Genomic DNA, 24840 nt, shown 5'->3' on the forward strand with positions numbered 1-24840 from the left:
AAAATATGATTACTTAAAAATCTACAAAATGTAGTCTTGCAGCCTAAATAATTTATATACAATTACTGTTTTTAGAATGTGCTACTGACCTTAAACTCTACAAGATTATAAGCATATCCGTGACTGCATTTAGCTTTGTTCTAAGTAAGTAAATATAAACTACTATTTGTATAAAAAAGTTAAAATCAAACATTTTTAAATTATAGAAGATTATTATATAGAAACAAAAAAGTAATACAAATATTGTTTTTTAGTTTGTGTGGTGATAAGCATGTGCGTAATACAGTGCAAAGCTCGTAAGGTCACCAAAGAACTAAGAAAAATAGCTTCTACACAGCCTCAAAACAGAGCTCGACTTCCTCGTTACAACGAGCAGTTGCAACGTCAAACAAGCGCAATTCCGAGGCCAAACATGTACCCAAACAACGCCTATGACCCAGATGAAAAGTATTAGCAAAGCAATTAAAAAACTCTGGTCTAATGTGCAACTTGTAATTTGTCATTTGAATGATTTATTGTAAATACACAAATAAAGTTCGGTAGAAGCTTCAATCACACATTCAATCACACCAAAAATTGTTGCTCTTTATTATTATCTTATTCAAATAAATCTAATAGTTAAGTTAAAACACTTATTGTTTATTCGTTTTCCTAAATGCCTAAGTTCAAACATGATTTTTATAACTGAGTTTTATTGAAGATTTTGTACCATTTTGTGTCAAATAAATTTGTTTTAGTGAATCATTAAAAAGAATTACTTTATTTTTGTTTAATAAGGTCAAAGTTATAAATTAATATTTCAAAAAAACAAAAACATAAACTTTACTAAATAAAGTTACGACATTTATCGCCAGTTAAACAAGCAAAATTTTGCTAATATGTTTTCATGGTAGAGACAACCAAAAAGAACTAAACGCGATTAAAATTTATGATATGTATACTCATACCTACGTAAGTTTGTTTGTGCTGGAGCAGATTTTAAGTTCAAGTCGTAAAGAGGCTATTTACATTATTGTACAGAACAAACATCCGTATTTGGCTTTGCTACAAACTCATTTTGTAAGTTTATACAAAAGTGTCATAAGTGATTTTAACCAGTCAACCTAAGGCTAAGTAATTTCATGTTTATTATTTTTTTGTATAAGAAAAAAAAAGTTGTTTTACTTGTAACCGAAAAAATGAATAAATATTTAAAACTTGGAACTATTTTGATTCTTTTAATGGGCTTCGTTGGAAAAAATAATTCAACTAAAATTATACCTTTAGATGATACAGGTATACCTTTAGGTGCCTCCATTGCAAAAACAGATAACTAATTCGAGTTGAATTAACTGTAGTTTTACCCCCAGATTATTCAATCGACGATATACTATCAAGTAATTCAACTGTAAGTATACCTACTGGTGATCCCACTTCAGATGACCCCACTGCAACTTTAACTGAAGATGATCCATCTTCAACTACTAGTGTTTCAACTACAAATACACCTCCAGATAGCACAACTATGTTTCCATCAGGCGGTATAACAACAACAAAAAATGCAGAAATTGAAAGTTAGTAAAATGGCATTGAATTTTAGGTTTAAGATGTTGCAATAAAACAAAGTAATGTCTTAAATAAGATATTTTTATTTTTAGAATTGACCGCTGACCTTAAGACTTACAAGATTATCAGCATATCATTTATTGGGTTTAGTTTTGCTCTTAGTAAGTACAAACACTATAATAAAAAGTTTAATTTGCAATATTTTAAACCGAAATTGTACAAGTTAAATGTCTGTTTAACAAAAATAAATATTTTTAGTGTGCGTGGTAGTTAGCATGTGTGTTATTCAATACAAAACAAGAAAATTCGTTAAAGGAGTGAGCAGTATTGCTGCACAACAACCGAAAAAATCGCAACTCTTTCAATTCGACAGCCCAACGCAATTTAACAAACAAACAATACCAAGGCCAACAATGTATTCTAACCCAGAATATGATTCAGATAAAAGTATTTAAACTTGCTATTAATAAAGCTTTAAAGTTTATTATATTTAAATATCATAGAAATCCACAATTACTTTTATTTATCATCGAAGTTAATAATTTATTTTGCCAATTTGCTGTAATATTCTTTTGCTTATATTTTGTTTGTTTTTAAATAACTTTAAATCATTTTTATTGATAGTTTTATTTTAATTTCTATACAAAAATAAAACATTATGTAGTTTATATTAATTTCTTTCTTTTAAATAAAAAAGATAAACAAATATATCTGTTAACTCTGCTAATTTAAATTTGTCTTGTTAATGCAAATAAATGCAATCAAACATTTTTTTAACAATTTTTTTTAAATTGCGATGAAATTAGCACGCATTAACAAAAGTACTAGTATATATTTAATGCAACTTTGAATTTAAAAAGCAGGGTTTTTTTCACCTCTTTAGAGGATATTAAAATGTGTAAAGCCTGTATAGTAATACCGTAGTACATACAACACATATGTATGTAGGTAATTACAGAAACCTATTAAACTTATTATTTAAATTTTAATTAAGTTTTTAAAGGAAAAAAATAAGTCGATTTTTTTAAGAACCCTTCTTTAAACTAGTATCAAAAAATGGAAAAGTCGTTAACAATTCCGAGGCCAAATACGTACTCAAACAACGCCTATGATCCTAGTGAAAAGTATTAGCAAAGCAATTAAAAAACTCTAGCCTTATGTGCCACTTGTAATTTGTCATTCGAATGATTTAATGTAAATACACAAATAAGTTCGGTAGAAGCTTCAATCACACATTCAATCACACCAAAAATTAGCGCTCTTAATTATTATCTTTTCCAAATAAATCTAATAGTTAAGTTAAAAATAGTTATTGTTCATGCCTAAGTTCAAACATAATTTTTATAACTGAGTTTTATTGAAGATTTTGTACCATTTTGTATCAAATAAATTTTTTTTAGTGAATCAATAAAATAATTGCTTTATTGTTACAAACTCATTTGCAAGTCCCATTTTGCTTAAGCTAAGGTTAATATCGACGATGTTAAGGAAGGAATTGATTTAACTTTTTCTGCACCTGGAGATGATTATGACAATGGGAAAGGTTTAAACTTAAAAAAATTTAAAAATCTAATTAATGTAAAGATATTAAAAAAGCAAAATCCTATGTTAATTCTTAATGTAGCACAAGCATATGAGATTCGCTACACATATAATAGTCCAAGTGATTTACAAACATTATTCAGAAGTGAAATATTGGTTACGAAAGACATGTTATCTCATAAAGTGATATAGTTCAAAATATATTTTTTAAGAGATTGAAATTAAATAAAAATTACACTATTTGTTAAAAGCACCTACAGATTATTATTTTTTACATTTTGTAATTGTGTAGAGTCGGATTTGCCATGCAAGCCTACGACAAAACAAAGTTAAGCAGTGGTATATCTAATATTACCACCATGAATTTTTTTAACATACCTCCAGTGATACCTAAAACAACAACTAAAGCAGCAACAACCAAAGCTACGACACCAAATGTTATAACTACAACGTATTTAAAAACAGAAGTTGATCGTTAGTTAAAATACCAATTTATGCTTTAAAATTATACCTTATCGTTTAAAAGGACCATGTAAAAAATAATGTTGTTTACATTTAGAAAAAAAGTAAGATCTTTGTTTAACTAAAATTTTTAATGATTTAGAATGTGCCGCTGACCTGAATCTGTACAAAATTTTGAGCGTATCTTTTATTGGACTTAGTTTTATTTTAGGTAAGTATTGCAATTTTGTTGTTGTAAATTTTTAAAAAATTTTCTAATTTGTTCAGTTGGTGTTGTGGTTAGCTTGTGCATTATCAATTCCAAAGCCAAAAAATATCGAAAAGTGGCGGCAAAAGAATTTAAAAATCAACAGCAAATGCAATACAGTCAACAAATGAAGTTTAATAATCAACCCATGCCGAGACCTACTTTGTATCCTAACAACGCTTATCTTGAAGACATATAGCTTGATGAAAAAATGATTTCGTTAATTGACCTTTCAATTTTTATATTCAACAACAGCAATTATTTCACTTAGTATATTAATTTTAAAAAAGTAGATTAAATAATTTCTTGTTTTAGTTATACGAATTATGCAATAACAAATTTATAATTAAAAAAATAAAAATAGTGTAATAAACAACATTGGTTCAATAAAATGTTATTTATGTAACAAATGACGTTCTCTTACACTTTATTGCAACATATTTATTTAAGACGACCTTTAATTATGTTTGCACACTTACCTTAACAAATATGCTGCCTGTTTACAATATTTAACTATCATATATCATTTAAGGTGCAAAATTTATTTTCCCATAAAAGCGTCAAAGACAAACCACTACTTTCACTAAATATTAAAGGTTGGCTGTTAGTTGATAAAATCGTTTTATAACACATTTATAAAAAAATATTTCCATCGTTTTTATATACAAAAAAAAGGTGTTTTATTGTAAAATTAAAAGTATTGCTAGTTTTATTGAAATTAGATCAAGGTTTTATTTTAATATTTCGACATACATAAAATAAGCTTTGTTTAATAAAATTAAGACATTTATCACCAGTTAAACAAGTAAAATTTATTACCTATGTATGATTTCATAATAAAAAAAATATAATTTAATATAATTTATAATTTGTACAAACAAAGGCACTTGATTTTGTTTGTTTTAGAAAAAAATTCAAATTTAATACAAAAAAGGGGCAATAAAGGTTAGTGCATAGTTTAACAAACTACGCCAACTCTAAGTTTTTAAGTTTAACACAGAGTATTTCTAACTATTTAATATATAGACTACTTAGCTTTTTATTAGATTTTTTGTTTCCTTTAGAAAAAATATTAGACAGTTTGGACGCAAAACCTTAAAAATGAACAAATACTTTAAAAAAAGGATTATTTTTATTCTTGTAGTGTTCGTAATTGCAAAAACAATTTTTGCAACAACTACGTCACCCACCAGTTCACCATCAACTACGTCACCCACCACTTCACCATCAACTACGTCACCCACCAGTTCACCATCAACTACGTCCCCCACCAGTTCACCAACAACTACGTCCCCGACCAGTACATCAACAACTACGTCACCCACCAGTTCACCAACAACTACGTCACCCACCAGTTCACCAACAACTACGTCCCCCACCAGTTCACCAACATCTACGTCCCCCACCAGTTCACCAACATCTACGTCACCCACCAGTTCACCGACAACTACGTCCCCCACCAGTTCACCAACAACTACGTCCCCCACCAGTTCACCAACAACTACGTCCCCCACCAGTTCACCAACAACTACGTCCCCCACCAGTTCACCAACAACTACGTCCCCCACCAGTTCACCAACAACTACGTCACCCACCAGTTCACCAACAACTACGTCCCCCACCAGTTCACCAACAACTATGTCCCCCACCAGTTCACCAACAACTACGACACCCACCAGTTCACCAACAACTACGTCACCCACCAGTTCACCAACAACTACGACCCCCACCAGTTCACCAACAACTACGTCCCCAACCAGTTCACCGACAACTACGTCCCCCACCAGTTCACCAACATCTACGTCACTCACCAGTTCACCAACAACTACGTCACCCACCAGTTCACCAACAACTACGTCCCCCACCAGTTCACCGACAACTACGTCCTCCACCAGTTCACCAACAACTACGACACCCACCAGTTCACCAACAACTACGTCACCCACCAGTTTACCAACAACTACGTCCCCCACCAGTTCACCGACAACTACGTCGCCCACCAGTTCACCAACAACTACGACACCCACCATTTCACCAACAACTACGTCACCCACCAGTTTACCAACACCTACGTTACCCACCTGTTCACCGACAACTACGTCCCCGACCAGTTCACCAACAACTACGTCGCCCACCAGTTCACCAACAACTACGTCCTCGACCAGTTCACCAACAACTACGTCACCCACCAGTTCACCAACAACTACGTCACCCACCAGTTCACCAACAACTACGTCACCCACCAGTTCACCAACAACTACGTCACCCACCAGTTCACCATCAACTACGTCCCCCACCAGTTCACCAACAACTACGTCCCCGATCAGTACATCAACAACTACGTCACCCACCAGTTCACCAACAACTACGTCACCCACCAGTTCACCAACAACTACGTCCCCCACCAGTTCACCAACATCTACGTCCCCCACCAGTTCACCAACATCTACGTCACCCACCAGTTCACCGACAACTACGTCCCCCACCAGTTCACCAACAACTACGTCCCCCACCAGTTCACCAACAACTACGTACCCCATCAGTTCACCAACAACTACGTCCCCCACCAGTTCACCAACAACTACGTCACCCACCAGTTCACCAACAACTACGTCACCCACCAGTTCACCAACAACTACGTCCCCCACCAGTTCACCAACAACTACGTCCCCCACCAGTTCACCAACAACTACGACACCCACCAGTTCACCAACGTCTACGTCACCCACCAGTTCACCAACAACTACGACACCCACCAGTTCACCAACATCTACGTCACCCACCAGTTCACCAACAACTACGTCCCCCACCAGTTCACCGACAACTACGTCCCCCACCAGTTCACCAACAACTACGTCACCCACCAGTTCACCAACAACTACGTCACCCACCAGTTCACCAGCAACTACGTCCCCCACCAGTTTACCAACAACTACGTCCCCCACCAGTTCACCAACAACTACGCCCCCCACCAGTTCACCAACAACTACGTCACCCACCAGTTCACCAACAACTACGTCCCCCACCAGTTCACCAACAACTACGTCCCCCACCAGTTCACCAACAACTACGTCACCCACCAGTTCACCAACAACTACGTCCCCCACCAGTTCACCAACAAATACGTCACCCACCAGTTCACCAACACCTACGTCCCCCACCAGTTCACCAACAACTACGACCCCCACCAGTTCACCAACAACTACGTTACCCACCAGTTCACCGACAACTACGTCACCCACCAGTTCACCAACAACTACGTCCCCCACCAGTTCACCAACACCTACGTCACCCACCAGTTCACCAACAACTACGACCCCCACCAGTTCACCAACAACTACGTCCCCCACCAGTTCACCAACAACTACGTCACCCACCAGTTCACCAACAACTACGTCCCCCACCAGTTCACCGACAACTACGTCCCCCACCAGTTCACCAACAACTACGACACCCACCAGTTCACCAACAACTACGTCACCCACCAGTTTACCAACACCTACGTTACCCACCAGTTCACCGACAACTACGTCCCCGACCAGTTCACCAACAACTACGTCACCCACCAGTTCACCAACAACTACGTCACCCACCAGTTCACCAACAACTACGTCCCCCACCAGTTCACCAACAACTACGTCCCCCACCAGTTCACCAACAACTACGTCACCCACCAGTTCACCAACAACTACGTCCCCCACAAGTTCACCAACAACTACGTCACCCCCCAGTTCACCAACACCTACGTCACCCACCAGTTCACCAACAATTACGACCCCCACCAGTTCACCAACAACTTCGTCCCCCACCAGTTCACCGACAACTACGTCCCCCACCAGTTCACCAACATCTACGTCACCCACCAGTTCACCAACAACTACGTCACCCACCAGTTCACCAACAACTACGTCACCCACCAGTTCACCGACAACTACGTCCCTCACCAGTTCACCAACAACTACGACACCCACCAGTTCACCAACAACTACGTCACCCACCAGTTTACCAACACCTACGTTACCCACCAGTTCACCGACAACTACGTCCCCGACCAGTTCACCAACAACTACGTCGCCCACCAGTTCACCAACAACTACGTCCTCGACCAGTTCACCAACAACTACGTCACCCACCAGTTCACCAACAACTACGTCACCCACCAGTTCACCAACAACTACTTCCCCCACCAGTTCACCAACAACTACGTCCCCCACCAATTCACCAACAACTACGACACCCACCAGTTCACCAACGTCTACGTCACCCACCAGTTCACCAACAACTACGACACCCACCAGTTCACCAACAACTACGACACCCACCAGTTCACCAACATCTACGTCACCCACCAGTTCACCAACAACTACGTCCCCCACCAGTTCACCGACAACTACGTCCCCCACCAGTTCACCAACAACTACGTCACCCACCAGTTCACCAACAACTACGTCACCCACCAGTTCACCAACAACTACGTCCCCCACCAGTTTACCAACAACTACGTCCCCCACCAGTTCACCAACAACTACGCCCCCCACCAGTTCACCAACAACTACGTCACCCACCAGTTCACCAACAACTACGTCACCCACCAGTTCACCAACAACTACGTCCCCCACCAGTTCACCAACAACTACGACCCCCACCAGTTCACCAACAACTACGTCACCCACCAGTTCACCAACAACTACGTCACCCACCAGTTCACCAACAACTACGTCCCCCACCAGTTCACCAACAACTACGTCACCCACCAGTTCACCAACAACTACGTCCCCCATCAGTTCACCAACAACTACGTCACCCACCAGTTCACCAACACCTACGTCACCCACCAGTTCACCAACAACTACGACCCCCACCAGTTCACCAACAACTACGTCCCCCACCAGTTCACCGACAACTACGTCCCCCACCAGTTCACCAACATCTACGTCACCCACCAGTTCACCAACAACTACGTCACCCACCAGTTCACCAACAACTACGTCCCCCACCAGTTCACCGACAACTACGTCCCCCACCAGTTCACCAACAACTACGACACCCACCAGTTCACCAACAACTACGTCACCCACCAGTTTACCAACACCTACGTTACCCACCAGTTCACCGACAACTACGTCCCCGACCAGTTCACCAACAACTACGTCACCCACCAGTTCACCAACAACTACGTCCTCGACCAGTTCACCAACAACTACGTCACCCACCAGTTCACCAACAACTACGTCACCCACCAGTTCACCAACAACTACTTCCCCCACCAGTTCACCAACAACTACGTCACCCACCAGTTCACCATCAACTACGTCACCCACCAGTACATTAACAACTACGTCCCCCACCAGTTCATCATCAACTACGTCCCCCACCAGTTCACCGACAACTACGTCCCCCACCAGTTCACCAACAACTACGACACCCACCATTTCACCAACATCTACGTCACCCACCAGTTCACCAACAACTACGTCCCCCACCAGTTCACCAACAACTACGTCACCCACCAGTTCACCAACAACTACGACACCCACCAGTTCACCAACACCTACGTCACCCACCAGTTCACCAACAACTACGTCCCCCACCAGTTCACCGACAACTACGTCCCCCACCAGTTCACCAACAACTACGACACCCACCAGTTCACCAACATCTACGTCACCCACCAGTTCACCAACAACTACGTCCCCCACCAGTTCACCAACAACTACGACACCCACCAGTTCACCAACGTCTACGTCACCCACCAGTTCACCAACAACTACGACACCCACCAGTTCACCAACATCTACGTCACCCACCAGTTCACCAACAACTACGACACCCACCAGTTCACCAACAACTACGTCACCCACCAGTTCACCAACAACTACGTCCCCCACCAGTTCACCAACAACTACGACACCCACCAGTTCACCAACACCTACGTCACCCACCAGTTCACCAACAACTACGTCCCCCACCAGTTCACCGACAACTACGTCCCCCACCAGTTCACCAACAACTACGACACCCACCAGTTCACCAACATCTACGTCACCCACCAGTTCACCAACAACTACGTCCCCCACCAGTTTACCAACAACTACGACACCCACCAGTTCACCAACGTCTACGTCACCCACCAGTTCACCAACAACTACGACACCCACCAGTTCACCAACATTTACGTCACCCACCAGTTCACCAACAACTACGACACCCACCAGTTCACCAACAACTACGTCCCCCACCAGTTCACCGACAACTACGTCCCCCAACAGTTCACCAACAATTACGACACCCACCAGTTCACCAACAACTACGTCACCCACCAGTTCACCAACACCTACGTCACCCACCAGTTCACCGACAACTACGTCCCCGACCAGTTCACCAACAACTACGTCGCCCACCAGTTCACCAACAACTACGTCCTCGACCAGTTCACCAACAACTACGTCACCCACCAGTTCACCAACAACTACGTCACCCACCAGTTCACCAACAACTACTTCCCCCACCAGTTCACCAACAACTACGTCACCCACCAGTACATTAACAACTACGTCCCCCACCAGTTCACCATCAACTACGTCCCCCACCAGTTCATCAACTACGTCACCCACCAGTTCACCATCAACTACGTCACCCACCAGTACATCAACAACTACGTCTCCGACCAGTTCCCCAACAACTACGTCGCCCACCAGTTCACCAACAACTACGTCCTCGACCAGTACATCAACAACTGCGTCCCCTACCAGTACATCAACTACTTTTCCAACAGGCGTTATAACAACCACAAATGCAGAAATTAAAGGTTAGTTAAAGAGCATTTAATTTTGTGTTTAAAACAACGTGAAAAAAGTTTAAAACATGATATATTGCTTTTAGAATTGACCGCTGACCTTAAGACTTACAAGATTATCAGCATAACATTTATTGGGTTCAGTTTTGTTCTTAGTAAGTGCAAACACTTTTTAATTAAGAACATTTAAACTCAGACTATACAAGTAACTTTTTTGTTTAAAAATTAACTTTAAAAACAAATGTTTTATAGTGTGCGTGGTAGCTAGTATGTGTGTTATCCAATTCAAAACAAGAAAATTCGTTAAAGGAGTGAGCAGTTTTGCTGCACAACAACCAAAAAAATCGCAACTCTTTCAGTTCGACAGCCCAACACAATTTAACAAACAAACAATACCAAGGCCAACAATACTTTCTAACACAGAATATGATTCAGATGCAATTTAAACCTGGTATTAATGAAGCTTTAAAGTTTATTATATTTAAATGTAATAAAGATCCACAATTACTTTCATTTATCATCGAAGTTAATAATTTATTTTGCCAATTTGCTGTGATATTTAATTGCTTATATTTTGTTTGTTTTCAAATAACTCTAAATAATTTTTATTGATAGTTTTAAAGTGAAACTAATATATATAAAGTTTTATAAAAATTTATATCCGAAAATAAAATATTAGGTAGTCTATAATAATTTTTTTCTTCATAATAGAAAAGATAAACAAATACTAAGCTAATTTAAATTTAGCTCTTTATTATTTCATCCAAATCAATGCAATGTTTAAGTTAAATATTAGTTATTGCTTAATAATTTTTTAAGGGCTTAAATTCGAATATGATTTCTATTTTTCAATTTTATTAAGGGTTTTTAACCATTTTTGTATCTATTAATCGTGTTTTAGTAAATCATTAAAAGAATTGCTTTATTTCAGTTAAATACAGTCAAAGTTATAAATTATTATTTCGACAAATAAAACAATAAACTTTATTAAATATAAATACGACATTTATCGCCAGTTAAACAAGAAAAATTTTGCTATTTGTTTTTATGGTAGAGACAACAAAAATAACTAAACTTAATTAAAATTTATGATATGTATACTTATCATACCTACGTAAGTTTGTTTGTGCTGGAGCAGATTTTAAGTTCAAGTCGTAAAGAGGCTATTTACACTATCATACAAAACATACATTCGTATCTGGCCTTGTTACAAACTTATTAAGCAAGTTTATACAAAAGTGTCATAGGTGATTTTAACCAGTCAAGCTAATGGCTAAGTAGTTTCATGTTTATTTTTTTTTGTATTAGAAAAAAAAAAGTTGTTTTACTTGTAACCGAAAAAATGAATAAATATTTAAAACTTGGAACTATTTTGATTCTTTTGTTGGGCTTCGTTGGAAGAAATAATTCAACAACAATTGCACCTACAGATGATTCAACTGTGAGTATACCTTTAGGTGACCTCACTACAGATACAGCTACAGATGCCCCAATTACGGATGATTCAACAAAAATTGCACCTACAGATGATTTAACTGTGAGTATACCTTCAAGTGACCACACTACAGATACAGCTACAGATGCCCCAATTACGGATGATTCAACAAAAATTGCACCTACAGATGATTTAACTGTGAGTATACCTTCAAGTGACCACACTACAGATACAGCTACAGATGCCCCAATTACGGATGATTCAACAAAAATTGCACCTACAGATGATTTAACTGTGAGTATACCTTCAAGTGACCACACTACAGATACAGCTACAGATGCCCCAATTACGGATGATTCAACAAAAATTGCACCTACAGTTGATTTAACTGTGAGTATACCTTCGGGTGACCCCACTACAGATACAGCTACAGATGCCCCAATTACGGATGATTCAACTGCAGTAGAACCCACAGATGATCCAACCGAAACAATACCTACTGGTGATGCAACTACAGATAAGCCCACTGCAACTACGACTGAAGGTAAACCAACTTCAACTACTGGTGATACAGTTACAGATGACCCCACTGCAACAACGACTGAAAGTAAACCAACTTCAACTTCTGATGATACAGTTACAGATAACCCCACTGCAACTACAACTGAAGCCGAATCAACTTTAACTACTGGTGATTCAACTACAAATACACCTCTAGAGAGCTCGACTACGTTTCCATCAGGCGTTATAACAACAACAAAAAATGCAGAAATTGAAAGTTAGTAAAATGGCATTGAATTTTATTAGGTTTAAGATGTTGGAATAAAATAAAGTAATGTCTTAAATAAGATATTTTTATTTTTAGAATTGACCGCTGACCTTAAGACTTACAAGATTATCAGCATATCATTTATTGGGTTTAGTTTTGCTCTTAGTAAGTACAAACACTATAATAAAAAGTTTAATTTGCAATATTTTAAACCGAAATTGTACAAGTTAAATGTCTGTTTAACAAAAATAAATATTTTTAGTGTGCGTGGTAGTTAGTATGTGTGTTATTCAATACAAAACAAGAAAATTCGTTAAAGGAGTGAGCAGTATTGCTGCACAAAAACCAAAAAAATCGCAACTCTTTCAGTTCGACAGCCCAACGCAATTTAACAAACAAACAATACCAAGGCCAACAATATATTCTAACCCAGAATATGATTCAGATAAAAGTATTTAAATCTGGTATTAATAAAGCTTTAAAGTTTATTATATTTAAATGTAATAAAAATCCACAGTTACTTTTATTTATCATCGAAGTTAATAATTTATTTTGCCAATTTGCTGTAATATTCTATTGCTTATATTTTGTTTGTTTTCAAATAATTTTTATTGATAGTTTTAAAGTGAAAGTAATAAATATAAAGTTTTATTACAATTTCTATCCAAAAATAAAATATAATGCAGTGTATATTAATTTTTTTCTTCATAATAGAAAAGATAAACAAATATATTTGTTTACTAAGCTAATTTAAATTTGGTTCTTTATGATTTTATCCAAATAAATGCAATGTTTAAGTTAAATATTAGTTATTGATTAATAATTTTTTAAGTGCTTTAATTCAAGTATGATTTCTATTACTGGGTTTTAATAAGGGTTTTAAACCATTTTTGTATTAATTAATTGTGTTTTAGTAAACATTAAAAAAATTGCTTTATTTCAGTTAAATACAGTCAAAGTTATAAATTATTATTTCGACAAATAAAACAATGAACTTTATTAAATAAAATTGCGACATTTATCGCCAGTTAAACAAGCAAAATTTTGCTAATATGTTTTCATGGTAGAGACAACAAAAAATTACTAAACTTAATTAAAATTTATGATATGTATACTCATACCTACGTGATTTTGTTTGTGCAGAAGCAGATTTTAAGTTCAAGCCGCAAAGAGGCTATTTACATAGTTACATTATCGTACAAATCATACATTCATAATTGACCTTGTTACAAATTTGTTAAGCAAGTTTATATAAAATACTTAAATATATTCCTAGGTAAAAACCTTATTCAAATAGAATTCTGGTTAACATACTTTATTGGTAACAATATTTATACAAAAATCGGGGGCGATAATATTACATTATTACATTACGCTAAATCATTTCTAAACTAACATCATTATCATATAAAATGTACTACTCCTTTCTCCACAATCACAATTATCAAAAAATACAACACACTCACAACTTCGCCTTCCACGTATAGCGACACCTTAATCAAATGGTACATAATTGACACAAACTAAATTATTCTGCGATGCGAAAATAAATAATATACTGGGTTAAATAATACAAAACTACATTACATGCCTGTACGTTTTACTGTCAAAATAAAATTGAATGGTAATTCTATATCAAATTAATTAATTATCACAAGATTCAAGAAAAAAAAATATTCAGTAAACATCTGGCGCATACATAGAAAAACTATGTCACTATTGAATGATGTTTTTTTATAGGTTTTTACTATATAATAAAAACTGAACAACAACAGGAAATGTTATCGAGATATAACCTAAATTCAAAATTAGGGCGATGCGTATATACAATGTTTAACTATTTCAATATAATGACGCAATAAATTTGGTAATTCTAATTACCTTATGGGTAATTAGATCTGTCCTTGAATAAAAAGGTATTTCTTAGTTTTTATACCTCTTTGAGTAACTAATACATATAAATATTGCTTCTTTGCAATTCTCTTATTTTTAATAAATTTGTACGGCTTTTAACCGCATAGAATGGTAGCGAGTTTGCACAGTTATTTGGGTTCACAGAACGAAAGTTATTATTTTGCCTGAGAAGGGGTTCTTTTATATTCTTTTTTGTATTTCATAATGGGTTGGTTCTGGTTGATAGTGTTGATAAAAGTTTGTAAATATTTTTGTTTTTGATACCCCCAGTTTTGCGGCGGAAATTACATCACGGCTGTCAATGCAGGTGATTTTGGCCATTTCTTGCCGTTCTTTGTGAACCAGCATCACAGCTGTTTTGAGGCTAGGAAAGCCTTTGCAGCGTAATTGATTGCGATGCTAAGTGCTTTTCCTACAGTGTCATAGGTAATTTTTACCAGTCAAGCTAATGGCTAAGTAGTTTCATGTTTATTTTTTTTTGTATTAGAAAAAAAAAAGTTGTTTTACTTGTAACCGAAAAAATGGATAAATATTTAAAACTTGGAACTATTTTGATTCTTTTGATGGGCTTAGTTGCAAAAAATAATTCAACAACAATTGCACCTACAGATGATTCAACTGTAAGTATACCTTCAGGTGACCCCACTACAGATACAGCTACAGATGCCCCAATAACGGATGATTCAACTGCAGTAGAACCCACAGATGATCCAACCGAAACTATACCTACTGGTGATGCAACTACAGATGACCCCACTGCAACAACGACTGAAAGTGAACCAACTTCAACTTCTGGTGATACAGTTACAGATAACCCCACTGCATCTACAACTGAAGTCAAAGCAACTTCAACTACTGGTGATTCAACTACAAATACACCCCCAGATAGCTTAACTACGTTTCCATCAGGCGTTATAACAACAACAAAAAATGCAGAAATTGAAAGTTAGTAAAAGGGCATTGAATTTTAGGTTTAAGATGTTGCAATAAAATAAAGTAATTTCTTAAATAAGATACTTTTTCTTTTAGAATTGACCGCTGACCTTAAGACTTACAAGATTATCAGCATATCATTTATTGGGTTTAGTTTTGCTCTTGGTAAGTACAAACACTAAAATGAAAAGTTTAATTTTTATTATTTGAAACCGAAGTTATACAAGTTTAAATGTATGTTTAAAAAAATAAATATTTTTAGTGTGCGTCGTAGTTAGTATGTGTGTTATCCAATACAAAACAAGAAAATTCGTTAAAGGAGTGAGCAGTTTTGCTGCACAACAATCAAAAAAATCGCAACTCTTTCAGTTCGACAGTCCAACGCAATTTAACAAACAAACAATACCAAGGCCAACAATATATTCTAACACAGAATATGATTCAGATAAAAGTATTTAAACCTGGTATTAATAAAGCTTTATAGTTTATTATATTTAAATGTAATAAAAATCCACAAATACTTTCATCTATCATCGAAGTTAATAATTTATTTTGCCAATTTGCTGTAATATTCTATTGCTTATATTTTGTTCGTTTTCAAATAATTTTTATTGATAGTTTTAAAGTGAAAGTAATAAATATAAAGTTTTATTACAATTTCTATCCAAAAATAAAATATTATGCAGTGTATATTAATTTTTTTCTTCATAATAGAAAAGATAAACAAATACTAAGCTAATTTAAATTTGGTTTTTTATGATTTTATCCAAATAAATGCAATGTTTAAGTTAAATATTAGTTATTGCTTAGAAATTTTTTAAGTGCTTAAATTCGAATATAATATCTATTTTTCGATTTTATTAAGGGTTTTTAACCATTTTTATATCGAACAGGTTTGTTTTAGTAAATCATTAAAAGAATTGCTTTATTTCAGTTAAATACAGTCAAAGTTATAAATTATTATTTCGACAAATAAAACAATGAACTTTATTAAATATAATTACGACATTTATCGCCAGTTAAACAAGCAAAATTTTGCTAATATGTTTTCATGGTAAAGACAACAAAAAATAACTAAACTTAATTAAAATTGATGATATGTATACTCATACCTACGTAAGTTTGTTTGTGCTGAAGCAGATTTTAAGTTCAAGTCGTAAAGAGGCTATTTACATTATCATACAATTCATACATTTGTATCTGGCTTTGTTACAAACTCATTCTGCAAGTTTATACAAAAGTTTCATAAGTGATTTTTACCAGTCAACCTAAGGCTAGATAGTTTCATGTTTATTTTTTTTGTATTAGAAAAAAAAGTTGTTTTACTTGTAACCGAAAAAATGAATAAATATTTAAAACTTGGAACTATTTTGATTCTTTTGTTGGGCTTCGTTGGAAGAAATAATTCAACTGTAATTATACCTTTGAATGATTCAGGTATACCTTTAGATGCCTCCATTGCAGAAACAGATAACCAATTCCAGTTGAATTAACTGTAGTTTTACCCACAGATTATTCAACCGAGGATATACCATCAGGTGATTCAACTGTAAGTATACCTACTGGTGATCCCACTTTGGATGACCCCACTGCAACTTCAACTGAAGATGTTCCATCTTCAACTACTAGTGATTTAACTACAAATACACCTTCGGAGAGCTCAACTACGTTTCCATCAGGCGTTATAACAACAACAAAAAATGCAGAAATTGAAAGTTAGTAAAAGGGCATTGAATTTTAGGTTTAGGATGTTGCAATAAAATAAAGTAATGTTTTAAATAAGATACTTTTTCTTTTAGAATTGACCGCTGACCTTAAGACGTACAAGATTATCAGCATATCATTTATTGGGTTTAGTTTTGTTCTTAGTAAGTACAAACACTAAAATAAAAAGTCTATTTCTCAATATTCCAAACCGAATTGTACAAAATTAAATGTCTGTTTAACAAAAATAAATATTTATAGTGTGCGTGGTAGTTAGTATGTGTGTTATCCAATACAAAACAAGAAAATTCGTTAAAGGAGTGAGCAGTATTGCTGCACAACAACCAAAAAAATCGCAACTCTTTCAGTTCGACAGTCCAACGCAATTTAACAAACAAACAATACCAAGGCCAACAATGTATTCTAACCCAGAATACGATTCAGATAAAAGTATTTAAAACTTATTAATAAAGCTTTATAGTTTATTATATTTAAATGTAATAAAAATCCACAAATACTTTCATTTATCATCGAAGTTAATAATTTATTTTGCCAATTTGCTGTAATATTCTATTGCTTTTATTTTGTTTGTTTTCAAATAACTCTAAATAATTTTTATTGATAGTTTTAAAGTGAAACTAATAAATATAAAGTTTTATAAAAACTTATATCCGAAAATAAAATATTAGGTAGTGTATATTAATTTTTTTCTTCATAATAGAAAAGATAAACAAATACTATGCTAATTTAAATTCAGCTCTTTATTATTTTATCCAAATAAATGTTTTATTATTTTATCTCTTTATTATTTTATCCAAATAAATGTTTAAGTTAAATATTAGTTATTGATTAATAATTTTTTAAGTGCTTTAATTCAAGTATGATTTCTATTACTGGGTTTTAATAAGGGTTTTAAACCATTTTTGTATTAATTAATTGTGTTTTAGTAAACATTAAAAAAATTGCTTTATTTCAGTTAAATACAGTCAAAGTTATAAATTATTATTTCGATAAATAAAACAATGAACTTTATTAAATAAAATTACGACATTTATCGCCAGTTAAACAAGCAAAATTTTGCTAATATGTTTTCATGGTAGAGACAACAAAAAATAACTAAACTTAATTAAAATTTATGATATGTATACTCATACCTACGTGATTTTGTTTGTGCTGGAGCAGATTTTAAGTTCAAGCCGCAAAGAGGCTATTTACATAGGTACATTATCGTACAAATCATACATTCATAATTGACCTTGTTACAAATTTGTTAAGCAAGTTTATACAAAAGTGTCATAGGTGATTTTTACCAGTCAAGCTAATGGCTAAGTAGTTTCATGTTTATTATTTTTTTGTATTAGAAAAAAAAAAGTTGTTTTACTTGTAACCGAAAAAATGGATAAATATTTAAAACTTGGAATTATTTTGATTCTTTTAATGGACTTCGTTGGAAGAAATAATTCAACTGTAATTATACCTTCAGATGATTCAGGTATACCTTTAGATGCCTCCATTGAAGATACAGATAACCAATTACAGATGATTTAACAGTAGTTCTACCCACAGATTATTCAACCGAAGATATACCATCAGGTGATTCAACTGTGAGTATACCTACTGGTGATCCCACTTCAGATGAGCCTACTGCAACTTCAACTGAAGATGATCCATCTTTAACTACTGGTGATTCAACTACAAATACACCTTCGGATAGCTCAACTACGTTTCCATCAGGCGTTATAACAACAACAAAAAATGCAGAAATTGAAAGTTAGTAAAATGGCATTGAATTTTAGGTTTAAGATGTTGCAATAAAATAAAGTAATGTCTTAAATAAGATATTTCTCTTTTAGAATTGACCGCTGACCTTAAGACTTACAAGATTATCATCATATCATTTATTGGGTTTAGTTTTGCTCTTGGTAAGTACAAACACTAAAATAAAAAAATTATTTTTCAATATTTCAAACCGAAATTGCACAAGTTAAATATCTGTTTAACAAAAATAAATATTTTTAGTGTGCGTCGTAGTCAGTATGTGTGTTATCCAATACAAAACAAGAAAATCTGTAAAAGGAGTAAACAAGACTGCACGACAATCAAACAGTTTGCAACTCTTTCAGTTCGAAAGTCCAACGCAATTTAACAAACAAACAATACCAAGGCCAACAATACTTTCTAACACAGAATATGATTCAGATGAAATTTAAACCTGTTTTCATTTATCATCGAATTTAATAATTTATTTTGCCAATTTGCTGTAATATATTCTATTGCTTGCATTTTGTTTGTTTTCAAATAACTCTAAATAATTTTTATTAATAGTTTTAAAGTGAAACTAATACATATAAAGTTTTATTAGAATTTATATCCAAAAGTAAAACATTATGTAGTTTATATTAATTTCTTTCTTTTAAATAAAAAAGACAATAAAATATATCTGTTAACTCTGCTAATTTAAATTTGGCATGTTAATGCAAATAAATGCAATAAAACATTTTTTTAATATTGATCTTATAAAAATTGCGATGAAATTAGCACGCATCAACAAAAAAGTAAAGTACTTCGGTATATTTCAACGTCGGAGATAGAAAGCAGATTTTTATTTTTTTTAGGTAGTATTATAAAGTGTTATTGGAATACCGTAGTACATATAACAAATATGTATATAGGTAAATACAGACCCTTAGAAATCTTTATAACAACTTTAAAGAAGTCAAACAAAAAAAATTTTTCAAGACCTCTTCTTTAATCAAGTATCAAAAACGTAGTAAAAAAAAACAAAAATAAAAAAGTAGAAAAGACGTTTTCCAACATTTTCAGTAAAAGACCTTTTTTTAAAAATTACTTCAAATTCTTGTGTAATTTCGTTCCAGTCAGATCAGTTTTCGTACAAAGTTGGACAAGTTGGTTCAGCATTAAAGGCATATTTGTATACCTTGTATAGATATAAAAAACAGTGCCTAAAATAACCTACAAGTATTGGCAAATATGGTATAATATTCGAGGTATTAAAAAAGGGGACTGTTTGTATAACAGTTCAAATTATTTCCCTAGGTTTTTCAAAGAACCTAAGAAATAGAGAAAACTTCATTTCAGAATCTAAAAACCGATGTAAAAAAAAATTCGGTTGGTTCTGCCTAAAAAGTTAAATAATAGAAATTTTAAACAAAGCTAAAGGAAATAATCAGGCAAGGGTTTTTTGATTGGCACCCCCCTGGACTCTTGGGGGGCAGCTTCAAATATAATAAACTCTTTCTGAAGATGTTCATCTAACTCAAAAATAGCTGCTACATTGCCGCATCTAGGACAAATAATTAGAACTTTTAAAAATTAAGTAATCTTAAACTTTAACTTTTAGATGTCAAGACCAGTATTCTGTATGGGAACGGCATACCTTTGAGATTTAAATTATAAACAAGATTTTTTTTGTATATATCTTTATCCTCGATGTGGGAATATCGAAGGCATGACCTAAACATAGAGTAACATCAGTTACTCCAACCCAATCTCGAGTTGCCTTTAGCAGTTTGGGTTATTATAGATCATAATTGCATGGTAATTATGCTGTTGATAAAGTGCTAACTAAGCAGAAGTTCATACCGTCTATAGCCCCTTGTCAAGGGTGCTACAGCAATTATGAAGTGGGGATTGAACCCACAACCTCATGGTGGTATAGCAAGTGTTTTTATTACTACACATTGCTGCCGGTTAGATATATTAACATACACAAAAATTTAAATCTAAAAAATATGTGAAACAATTGTGTTACCTGTAACAGTAGTTAGGTGCCGACCATACTGTTAAAACAGTTTCATTAAAATGCCATTTGAAACCCTCCATCACCAACTGATGTGCCCGACATATCAGGTCAATGTTGTTGGTGTGGTTAAAATTTGAGACGACGTCGCTTCCAAATAAATAACCGGCCCCTCGAGGGCTTACCCCCCATCCTGTGGTATCTTTGGCAACAATTTGGTTACAATTACTTTTAAATATGATAATAAAGAACCTTTTGTAAAATAAGTTAGTTTAAAACCAATTTAAGTTTACCTTCTGGGTCAGACCATAGTAAATCACACATTGGTCCATCGTGAGGTACTTCTTGTTTTCTGTCAATTGTTCGAATCTAATGTAAGAAATACCTAGTTAACTTAATGCTAACAGAGCCTATATAGCAAATCAGTATTAATACAAACCATCTACTTAAAGTGTACACCAGTTTAACTGTGTGTGTTGGTAGACTGTACTTCTTATATGTATCTTGTTGCTTGGCAACACAATTTATTAGTATTTAAACTTTTAAGTTAGGACATTGCACAAATAATCATCAAAAAATGTGAGTATGTAAGAATTTAATTTAAATTGCATAAAATGTAATTTAATCTTTGTTTTATTAAAAAATAGCATGTGATTAAATTTACATATAATACACAATAAACATAAACTACATTGTGACTTACTTGGTCTAAGGTTTGAATGGAAGGAGAAAGACCGCCGTGCACACAAAATATTTTGCCATCAATAATCGCAGATAAACTTAAGTAATCGAATATTTCTGTGCAATACCTCCACACAGTGATTGAGCCGTATTTCCGTAAACATTCATCATAAAAACCATAAACCTGAATAGATATCAGCAATATTTTTATTCGGCTTTTTTCTATAACCAATGTATTTATTAACAATGTTTTTATTAACAATTTTCACCTGTGTTATCTGTCTGCTTTCATGGTTTCCTCTAATTAATACAATTCTGTCTGGATATCTGACCTAATGTCCAAATCATCATATATTATAAAGCAAGAGTTTCCAATTTATACAAACAAACAAAAATGGAAATTGACAAACCTTAAGTGCAAGAAGTAATACAAAAGTTTCAACGCTGTAGAATCCCCTGTCGACAAAATCACCGAGGAATAAATAGTTTGTGTCTGGCATGTCCCCTCCTACTTTAAACAATTCTGTGAGATCATAAAACTGTCCATGAATATCTCCACATACCTAAAATTATCAAAAAGATAAATCCTTTATTCTATGCTTTTTTTTGTACGTATCTTTATCCTTGATGTGGAAAAGTCGATTGCGCGACTTAAACATAGAGTAACATCAGTTACTCCGACCCAGTCTCGAGTTGCCTCTGGCAGTTTGGGATATTATAGATTATAATTGCCCAGTAATTATGCTGCTGATAAAGTGCTGGCTCAGCAGGAGTTCACACCGTTTATAGCGCCTTACTCAAGGGCGCTACAGCATAAGATCAGTGGGGATTGAACCCACGACCTCATGTGTGGTGTAGCAAGTGTTCTTACCACTACACCACGCTGCCGGTAAAAACTTACTGACTAAAGTCTTTCAAAAAACTTAGTCTTCCATAATTTTGTATAAAAATTGTGATTTTTATTTTTAAAGTTTTATAAAAATAGTACTTACAATAACAGGTGAATCCACTCTTTGAACATTACTCTCTTCCACGAGAATTTCTCTTGCTTTTGCACAAAGTGCTTTGACTTCACTTTCTTTTATTATTTCACATCTTTTTAACTGCTCAATTTGACGATCCAGGTCACTCGTGTCCCCCATAACTTTCAATATTCTGAAAAAAATTTATTTGTTTTTATGAATTTTTTTAATTTCTTTGTAAAAAGTAAAATTTTATTAATAAAATAAAGTAAAAGCACCTGCCTTGATAATCTTAGTGCTTAGCTACAGAAAATTACAGTGCGTTAGGTAGCTCTAGAGCGCCCACAGCCGATCGAAATTTTGCGTTTCATCATTTTAATTTTATGTTTATCCTTGTAAAATACAAAAATGTTACGCAATTATACCAACTAAAGTTTTTTATAATAATTAAGATCATAAAATAAATACTAAAACATTAATTAATTTAAAAAAAAATTTTTTAAACGCAAAAAAAAATAGATTGTGCGATTTAATTAAGGTTTAATTATTAATTTCATTGATTTCGTATCAACCACAAAAATACTTTCTTTTACGAAATTCGACCTTGTCGAAAATTCCTGGCGTAAAGATAAAGTAAAGTGATATTAAAACCTAAAAGCTTGTATAATGTAAAAACTATAAATGTAAACTTATGGTAAATTCAGATGAGATTGGATGTGTCTCGAAACAGAAATTTTTAAGGACAAAACCTAATTACATAACCGTTTTTTCATTTTGATATCGACGACTTTTCAGTAATTTTCATATAATCCAGAGCGCAAGGTTTCTGGAATACATTTGCAAGCCTTGCAAGTTTGCTTCATGTCGCCCACAGCTGATAAAAAATGTGCATTTTAATTTAATTCTTATAGATCACTTAAGTAGAATGGATTTCAAAATGCTAAGGTATTTTTAAATTTAAACATTGTATATAAAAATTTAAAAAAATACAACGCAGAGAGATACAAACTTATAAATCATTGAAGCAACAAAGTAAATTTCAACCTTCAAACATTGAAGTGGTCAAACAAAATTGTTTGCTCACGTATGAGGTTAACTTAAAAAATATATATTTGTTAAAGAGTTTGTAAATACGTTTGTAGTTAATTATCAACCAGTTAAAACATTCTAGTTTTTTATTACCTGTTGTGGAGGATTTAGGAAGCTAGAATATATTGATAAGAAGCAAGGAGAATTTTTAGATTTAATTTTTTATTTAATGTGACAAATTTTAAAATATAAAAAAATTATCTTTGTTTTAACAGATTTGAATAACCTATCTTTTTTAAACTTCGAGTATCTTTTAAAAAAATATGTCGGGTACTTATCAACATGGACTGTTCGGTTGTTTCGACAACTGTGGCACATGCATCATGACCTACATTTGTCCATGCTACGTGGTTGGAAAAACTGCAGAAGCTGTCGGTGATTCCTGTTGTATATGTGGTATTGGGTGGCTGTTTTCAGCCTGTATTGTTGGAGGAATTATCCGCGGTAAAGTAAGAGCTCAGAGAAATATTGCTGGAGGAGCTCTTGGAGATTTTTGCATTCACTTCTGGTGTGCATGTTGTGCCATTATTCAAGATTATCAGGAGGTCTTAGGAAATCAAGCAATAGTTCGAGTTTGAGACACCTTTTGTAAATAAATGATTCAAATAGCAACAAAGATAAACCTTATTAATTTACATGTAGACAAATAATTTTTAATATATTAATTACCTAAAAAACATAACTACATTTAAATTATTAAATACGATTCTTTTGACCGTTTCAAGTTTTTTTTTAATGTTGATTTAACAAATGTATAAGACTACAAAAGTTATTTATCATTTTAAAACAAGTAATATTTGCCACCTTTAATTTACAAACATTTCTATATATTAAAAAAACGTAAATTTTAACGAACGACAATGGTTTGGTTTTTGTTGTTTTAGCATATAATTAAAAAATGTTAGTGTAGAGTAATTTTTTTTTAAACAAATCTTAGAAATTTGTTTTTTAGGTTAATAGTTACTAGTCACAATGATTTTTGACTAAGGTCAAACAAACGG

At 34.0% G+C, this 24840-nt stretch overlaps 2 protein-coding genes across 2 annotated transcripts; one reads left to right on the plus strand and one right to left on the minus strand.

Annotated features, from left to right (window-relative positions):
- Positions 1 to 19802: 19802 nt before the first annotated feature.
- LOC145755468 (serine/threonine-protein phosphatase 4 catalytic subunit) lies at positions 19803 to 23084 on the minus strand. Its single transcript, XM_082571708.1, has 8 exons — positions 23033 to 23084; positions 22781 to 22943; positions 22199 to 22351; positions 22058 to 22120; positions 21811 to 21972; positions 21401 to 21476; positions 21120 to 21309; positions 19803 to 20651 (listed from the first exon to the last, which is right to left on the minus strand). Exons 2-8 carry the CDS (start codon positions 22928 to 22930, stop codon positions 20522 to 20524), a joined length of 924 nt encoding a protein of 307 aa, XP_082427834.1. The 5' UTR covers positions 22931 to 22943; positions 23033 to 23084; the 3' UTR covers positions 19803 to 20521.
- Positions 23085 to 24102: 1018 nt separating this feature from the next.
- Positions 24103 to 24417, plus strand: LOC145755668 (uncharacterized). The gene has a single exon (XM_082571921.1). The coding sequence runs from the start codon at positions 24103 to 24105 to the stop codon at positions 24415 to 24417; it is 315 nt and encodes a 104-aa protein (XP_082428047.1).
- The last annotated feature ends 423 nt before the right edge of the window (positions 24418 to 24840 follow it).

The sequence above is a fragment of the Corella eumyota genome, chromosome 6 (genome assembly GCF_963082875.1).
Source record: "Corella eumyota chromosome 6, kaCorEumy4.1, whole genome shotgun sequence".
NCBI lineage: Eukaryota > Metazoa > Chordata > Ascidiacea > Phlebobranchia > Corellidae > Corella > Corella eumyota.

Excerpts from the sequence above, each read along its gene's own strand:
- LOC145755668 (XM_082571921.1), top strand. The coding sequence starts at position 24,103 with ATGTCGGGTACTTATCAACATGGACTGTTCGGTTGTTTCGACAACTGT.
- LOC145755468 (XM_082571708.1), bottom strand. The coding sequence starts at position 22,930 with ATGGGGGACACGAGTGACCTGGATCGTCAAATTGAGCAGTTAAAAAGA. Across the intron at positions 21,973-22,057 it reads AAAGCAGACAGATAACACAG|GTTTATGGTTTTTATGATGA; the intron begins GTGAAAATTGTT and ends ATATCTATTCAG. Across the intron at positions 21,310-21,400 it reads ACTATGGTCTGACCCAGAAG|ATACCACAGGATGGGGGGTA; the intron begins GTAAACTTAAAT and ends TTGTTGCCAAAG.